Consider the following 8,064-nt stretch of genomic DNA (forward strand, 5'->3'; position numbering starts at 1 on the left):
TCTCCCTCGCTCTGCTCTCCCTCCCTTTCATTCCCACACTCTGTTACATGTACGTACGAAGTCACTATGTTAACATAATGTAGAAAAGCTTGATCTGTTTCACTGGATCAGATACGCATATAAAACCCCTTGAATTACACCCACACGCAAAATCGTTTAGCATTGTACAGCAAATACTACATGTTTTAGATAGATAGATAGATAGATAGATAGATAGATAGATAGATAGATAGATAGATAGATAGATAGATAGATAGATAGATAGATAGATAGATAGATAGATTCCCTGTACTTAATCACTACAGGTACAGCTAAGAGGCCACGTAGTGGCCTTGTGGCATTTGGCATGAAATGCAGAAAGCACATGTCTTTTAGTACAGTATCCCTGCATTGCGTATAATTTCACTCGGCCAGTTCTTCCCGTCTCTCTCTCTCTCTCTCTCTCTCTCTTCAGTCTCTATTATATACACACACATAGACACACACAACTTGTCGTTTCCTCTCTCTCTCTCTCTCTCTCTCTCTCTCTCTCTCACGGTCTCTCTTCTTCCTCTCTTTATCTCGCGTATTAGTTCCTCTCGTGTATACTCCCCCCCCCCCCCCCCCCCCCACACACACACACATACAACCCACGCCCCGTTTTAAATTAGTAATTATGTGGCAGTTTCTGTTTTGTGTTTAGCTCCCGCTATCCAATTCACGAGCGCACACTCTTTGCAATCCATTAACCAAAATGCTCATTTTCTGTTGACTCTACACAGCACATTAGCTGTCCTGCAGAATGGTGCTGATCTACCCAGGGCGGAACATCCGTATCCCTGATCTGTGCTAAATCAGATTGAAAAATCGTTCATATTTCTGCTGATGTTTTAAAGTCTGGAAACGGACAGTGTTTAATTAATGAAACTTAATATATTCAGTATCTTCATTTTAATGATGATCATTTCATCTTTAGTATAACAACATTATTCCACAATAGCGGCAGTGCGGTCTGCAGTCAACCGATCTAGTGGATTTCTTGTTTATTTTCTCTTTGCTCCCTCACTGCATCCCTCCGTCTCTCCAAACCCCCCCCCCCCCCCCCCCGCTCTTTCTCTCTTCCCATTTCTCCCTCTACCCCCAGTCCTCAGCCATTCCCCATCCCGCCCCCACCTTCCCCACCTTTCCATATGTTTTCATATCGTCTGCACAGAGACTTAAATCTCCAAGATTTTAACATTTTGGACACATAGTTCTCTGCGATACTCCAACGGATCTAATGATATGTAAATGATGTCAATGTATACTAACACAATATCTCTTATTAATATTTCAAGAGACCTCATAGAGAGCGCGCTGTAAACTGATAGTCATATTAAAACTGCGCGGGGAGGGTAAAGTTGTAGCTGTAAGCGTTCAGCACTCAGAGCTCAACGGATTCCTGCAGAGTTTTTCCGTACAAGATTGATTCCCCGCAGGTAAGACCTGGGTGTTTCTACATATATATATATATATATATATATATATATATATATATATATATATATATATATATATATATATATATATATATAATCTGCAGTGATCTGTCGCTCTCTGCTGCCTGTCACACTCCAGCTGTTAGGCTACAAGAAAATCATTGCAAATGCGGGGATTTGAGCAAAGTGTGGGTGGACTGAGAATTTAACTTGTATGTTATCGCATGCAGTAAGGATGCGCAAATATTTACTGTAGATATTTTTTATTTTCTTTTTCATTAACTATGCTTATTTTCTTTTCCTTTTGATTTCCATCCCGCAGCATCCAGCTTCTCTTTGACCACCCTCTAAGTCTACAGCAATAAAAAAGGAAGCAGTGGAAATCGCTGAGCTGGCAATACATCTCTCTCCTGTTCGATCATTTGCTTCCTTTTCTCAACTGGGTGACAGTAGCAACGGCAGAGGCAGAGCAATGGTCGAGACAGCGAGAAAACGGGGTCCGCACTGAGGCAAAACCAGTCAACCCCTAACAGGGGGGGTCCTGTCAGGGGATATTCAATTGATCTAATATTAAGACGAAACAAGAGAAGTCTGCAGGTCCTTTGTTTGGCGCTGCTGAACAAAACTGGCAAATCTTTGCCGTGGAGAACTGAACTGTAAAAATGACAGTGATCGCTGGAGATAATATGGACGAAACCTCCGCCTTACCTGGGCACCCACAAGACAGTTACCGACCCGATCACGACGATCACGAATGCTGCGAACGAGTGGTCATCAATATCGCCGGGCTGCGCTTCGAGACTCAGCTTAAGACACTTGCTCAGTTTCCTAACACCCTGCTGGGGAACCCCAAGAAAAGGATGCGCTATTTCGACCCTCTGCGAAACGAGTATTTCTTTGACAGGAACCGTCCAAGTTTTGATGCCATTCTTTACTATTATCAGTCAGGGGGCAGACTGAGAAGACCGGTCAACGTCCCTTTGGATATGTTTTCGGAAGAGATAAAGTTTTACGAGCTCGGCGAGGATGCGATGGAGAAATTTCGTGAGGATGAGGGGTTTATCAGGGAAGAGGAGCGCCCTTTACCCGAAAAGGAGTTTCAACGACAAATCTGGTTGTTATTTGAGCACCCAGAGAGCTCCGGTCCTGCTAGGGGGATTGCTATTGTTTCTGTTATGGTGATCCTGATTTCCATTGTTATTTTTTGTTTGGAAACGCTACCAGAACTAAAAGACGATCCCGGGGGAAGGATTCACATTGTGGGAAATACTACCTACTATATCAAACCAAATATCTTTACCGATCCCTTCTTTATTGTGGAGACGCTGTGCATCATCTGGTTTTCCTTCGAGTTAGTTGTTAGGTTTTTCGCGTGCCCTAGTAAAGCGGACTTCTTTAAGAACATAATGAACTTTATCGACATAGTGGCCATCATCCCATATTTCATCACGCTGGGCACCGAGATGGCAGAGAAGCAGGAAGGGAAGGAGCAGAAAGGAGAGCAGGCGACTTCTCTGGCGATCCTCAGAGTCATTCGTTTGGTCAGGGTATTTAGAATTTTTAAGCTCTCCAGACACTCCAAGGGTTTGCAGATCTTGGGGCAAACCCTAAAGGCGAGCATGCGTGAACTTGGACTTCTAATCTTTTTCCTTTTCATTGGTGTCATCCTTTTCTCCAGTGCGGTGTATTTTGCCGAGGCAGAAGAGAAAGAATCATACTTTTCCAGTATACCAGATGCCTTTTGGTGGGCGGTGGTGTCCATGACCACTGTGGGGTACGGGGACATGTACCCTATAACTATTGGGGGCAAAATTGTGGGCTCGCTGTGCGCTATTGCCGGCGTGTTGACGATTGCTCTACCAGTACCTGTGATTGTTTCCAACTTCAACTACTTCTATCACAGAGAAACAGAAGGGGAAGAGCAGGCACAGTTACTCCACGTTAGTAACCCCAACATCGCTTCTGATAGTAATTCCAGCCGCCGCAGCTCTACTATCAGCAAGTCCGAGTATATGGAAATTGAGGAGGACGTAAACAATAGCATAGACAATTTCAGAGAGGCAAACCTCAGAACTGGCAATTGCACTGTAGCCAATCAAAACTGTGTTAACAAAAGCAAGCTGTTGACAGAAGTATAAAATGGCACTTAAAGCCAGAGATCCGATGGCTCTGTAGATTACTGTACTCATCTTTGAATGCTTTACTTACCTCGTAAATGCATTGTTGCATTGCGATTATTATGCTCAGCGATAAAAAAAAGCTTTCAGGATAAGTGAAAGATACTATTTTCATTTATTTTTAAATGGAATTCCTCAAGTTGATATAAACAATCTTTTAATTATAGGTTTATTATAAAGTATTTACAAACTTTAACAGGGACTTCATCTATTTGCTTGTTAAGACAAACAGAAAAAAAGTTCATTATGAAGTACGTTATGCATGGAATACAGTAAATTTCAGCAAGCCGCACAGTGCATCCAAGAAAGTGCATCCGATTTCACAGTTCTGCCGAAACATGCAAGCATCTGCAGTTATCGATCTGCTCTGTATCACACTGTGTGATAGGTGATGTAATTACTTGAGATCTATTGACCAGCAAAGCACCTTATATAAGACGAAAAAAAGTTTAAAAAATTTTCAGAAAAAGATCAAGACAAGAAAACAGGTCTGGTATCTCGCAAATCAGAGCTATGATTTAAGAATTAGTCATGTTGAAGACATCTGCAATGCTGCTATAGTTCTGCAGATGCTGTGTGCAATTTTTCTCTTACGAAGTGGGCACCAAGCAGTGCTCTTTTAGATGCAAGACAGCACAATGGAACAAGTAAACTTATAAGCATGTTCAGATATTCTTCATTTTAATATTGGCATGCGTTAAACATTACCTCATATATTGGGAGATTTTTCGGTTTGATCCCGACTTTCAGAGAGTATTTCTCATTTGCTTTCACCAAAAGTGCACTATTTATTTATTATTTAAATTATAAATAATTTGAACTATTTACGTACTGAATGTTAAAACATTAAGGGAAACCGTAACAGTTTTGGAGATCATGCATGCTAAATTATTCAGCATTATGGCCTATTTGACTAAGGTACTGTGTATCTCAGTATAATAAATGCATGACGTTCAGTATTAAACCGCTTGTTGTAACCGAGAGGCTCTGAAAAGACCGAAGCGATTTTCCTTCACGATTTCAGGGAAATGTTTTTGGTTCATGCTTCTGACCTATGACTTGATATCCCACCTTTCACGGGACTGCGGACTTTTTAGTCAGAATGATGGATCGCGGGTGCAACTGAGGTTAGCACCACCTGGTGAACGACATTCAATATTTCTTCAATGGTGCGGTGCATGAGCATTTTCAGATTGTGCGAAGTGTTATCTGTTATGTAAATGATGCATTCATGTTCCAATTGATTTTTCAGTATTTCGTTTGTTGGAGAGTTGACGACCGCCCCTCCCCCTACTTACACTATATGCAGCAGATCAGCAAAAGTATTTAGTTATTTGCTAGTGCCTTTAACCCTTCACCCGCTTGATCAATGAAAGTGCCTCCATGTACAAAATATATGATCAGCAGTAGCTGTGTATGAATTATGAGATTTCGGTTATCGAGTTATGTTCCGGAAATTGATAACAAAATGTAAATGGAAAGAAAATCGCATAAGCTTTCGTTTAGCATCAGTGAAGGATTTTTTAAACTTATAATTTACTTAATTGCATTCACGCCTGTTGTGAGGAAAATAAAGGAAATATAGAATGTTAAAAACAGTGAGTAGTTCGGAGCGAAAAAGTGACCAAAAACAGACCCTTTTTGACAAACCGCTAGCCAAACACATTTTTTCCCCCACTTTCTTCTTTTACCGTGATTTGCCTGGAATCCAGTTAGGTTTGTTTTATTCTAGAGCTTTATGACTTAACACATATTGCTCGTCTACCTCAGCAACTGAAGTAGACAGCCTGAAAGCCGAATATTGCTGATTTATAGGGTAAATGCCTTCTTTCTTTCTTTCTTTCTTTCTTTCTTTCTTTCTTTCTTTCTTCCTTTCTTCTTATCGTGTGTAACAAAACCCAATTTACGATGGAAAACCGGTTGAAATCAGAGTGGCAAGGTGGCGCAGCGGACAGTGCCACAAATTGACGGTTAATGGAGGCCACGGTATTTTTTCTTTTTTCGTTGTAGGGCATTTGCACGTCGATCCAGGGTACTCCGGTTTTCCCCAAACTCTGTTGGCAAACAGAAATAGTTTATTGTGTGCGTGTGCCTTGCGATGGAATGGCGCCCTGTCCTGAAATGGCACATGCCCGCGATACTGAAGGGATGTCTTCGGCTCTCCGCCTCCAAAATTTGGGTTAAACGGAAAATAAAGATGTGGTTTATAGCAATTAAATAAGGCATTGCTAAAAGGTAGTCTTTATCAAGTTAATTCCGGAGGTCCTTCATTTGTATTATAAGTATTTTTTTTATTTAAAAAAAAAGCACAAACGAATGTAAGAGTCGTGTATGGGTTTCATCGTTGCAACGTTTATATGTGTCGAAGAAAGGGAGCGAGGAACTGTCGACTCCTGAACTATTAATTGTGATAACATTATACTATTATTTAAACACCTGAAAAAATGTTTGTCCCCAAGTTCCCTTGTCATGATTTCAAACAAGAGCTGGATAAGTGCCACTACATTGCTGCACTCTGTACAGTTAGCAATAATCGATAAATTACAGATAAATCTTACAGTAATTAAGAGCTTTGTAAATGTTCATGTTAGTACCTTGGTTGTTAAGTTCCTCCTAAGCTCACCTTACTTTCACTGACTGGCTAGATTCATCTTCGGCCCATGGAGACAAAGAGCAATGCATGCTGGGAGGTTTCTTATGCCTGTGAGCGCGGGCAGCTGTCGGAGGACAGCCGTGTTCGAGTGGTGTATGTAATAATGACACATGAGGTAACGGGTTAAAACGATAACATTTGAAGATAACAAACATAGTTGAGCAGTTGTAATACAAGCATGTGTTTATGTTCAGTTTGTTTTGACAACCGTTTGGCCAGATGCACTAGTTGTTTGTTAAAATGTCTTAGTAGCCCTGGTTGGGTGAGCACGTCGAAGTACTGTCATTTTCATTCTTTATTTGTCGAGTATGAATTTATTTTATCTAAAAAGATAAACAGGAGATATTATAAATTAAACATTCAGTTTCAATACAGTTATAATGATTGTCACCTGCCCTGGTGAAAGGATTGAAAATAAATAGTAATGTATTGATAAACAGAAGAACTGAGATGGCAAACTCAGTAATCAGTAAAATCTTGAAAGATTTGCAGATATAGGCCGAGATCATAGTAACTAATGCACAAACACTATGAGTTGCTCTTTACCTAATTATTACATTTTTATTAGTAGAAAATCAGCTGTAATTGTGGTCTAGCTAACTTCAGTAGCTCCATACATTCTTCAAGCCAAAAGCCATTGACACATTAGATCAAAGAAAAAGTTACATTTGCATAGTAAATTAATTCCTATTGTCAACTAAATGAAACAATGACATTTATTTCTGTTTTCTTTCAGTGAATATGTGAATATAGAGATATTGTTGGGTTTTGCTAATCTGGGAAACTTTGCACATATGAATAAAATATGGAACTACTATTTCTCCTTTACTATTTCCTTTCAGCTTTATGTAAAATGCATTAAAAATTCAGTCCAATTCAAACATTTGCTTAGAATGATTATCGATCACATTGTTACTCATTTTAATTAACACATTCAGTTGGTCTGAGTGCAGTATTATGTATGAGATCCATTTAAGCATTACAGGAATAATATTGTACGTAAGATGAGTGTCGTAAAGATGTAATGTTCACTGACTTGATTTCCACCAGAAAAAAAACATCTGAAACTGTAAGACAAGTTGTGGCAAATTTGTAAGGAATTTGACACATTTCTATACTCAAGGAGACATCACATCCAAATAAAAGCTGTTGTACTTGAAGTGGTATAGAAGATTTTGTAGTATATCAGTTAAATTCCTATTCCCAACTATTTGTAATTAAAAGCTGAAAGACTTCAATGGATTTTTTTTTCAGTTAACTTGCACAGAAGGTTGAGCCAAAGGAGAAAGCTGTAATGACAGCATCTCTGCTTTTTGTTGTTGATGTTTATATATGCACTTACATGGTTAATACTATCTTGAAAATGAGGCATTTTGCACTTTTCTATACTATATAGAAAGAAATATGTTATCTGACATTGAACTACTTGTTTTCAAAATAATGCATTCTAGGATTTATATTTATCATTATGTAAATTATATATATATATATATATATATATATATATATATATATATATATATATATATATATATATATATATATATATATATATAAAATATGGCCCTTCATTTTTATTTAAAAACAGTACAAAAATACTTTTAAGTAAAAAAATACATTACAATAAATTATGTAAATAGGTGCACCCTTAGGTATGTGCCAGAGATGGTGATAAGTTAGCTTTGGCCTGGAAAAAAATGTTAATTGCACTTTTAATGTGAATATGCTTCACTTTAGATAAGTTAACAAGTGTAACACCAGGACATCATGGGCATTT

The 8,064-nt window shown here is 38.8% G+C and overlaps 1 protein-coding gene across 1 annotated transcript; it reads left to right on the forward strand.

Moving 5' to 3' along the window:
- Window positions 1-1,149: 1,149 nt before the first annotated feature.
- LOC114645954 (potassium voltage-gated channel subfamily A member 1) lies at window positions 1,150-7,325 on the forward strand. Its single transcript, XM_028793890.2, has 2 exons — window positions 1,150-1,457; window positions 1,780-7,325. Exon 2 carries the CDS (start codon window positions 2,120-2,122, stop codon window positions 3,593-3,595), a length of 1,476 nt encoding a protein of 491 aa, XP_028649723.1. The 5' UTR covers window positions 1,150-1,457; window positions 1,780-2,119; the 3' UTR covers window positions 3,596-7,325.
- Window positions 7,326-8,064: the final 739 nt, after the last annotated feature.

This window comes from Erpetoichthys calabaricus, chromosome 1 (genome assembly GCF_900747795.2).
Source record: "Erpetoichthys calabaricus chromosome 1, fErpCal1.3, whole genome shotgun sequence".
In the NCBI taxonomy this organism is placed as follows: domain Eukaryota; kingdom Metazoa; phylum Chordata; class Cladistia; order Polypteriformes; family Polypteridae; genus Erpetoichthys; species Erpetoichthys calabaricus.

Coding starts and splice junctions, on each gene's coding strand:
- LOC114645954 (XM_028793890.2), top strand. CDS start 2,120: ATGACAGTGATCGCTGGAGATAATATGGACGAAACCTCCGCCTTACCT.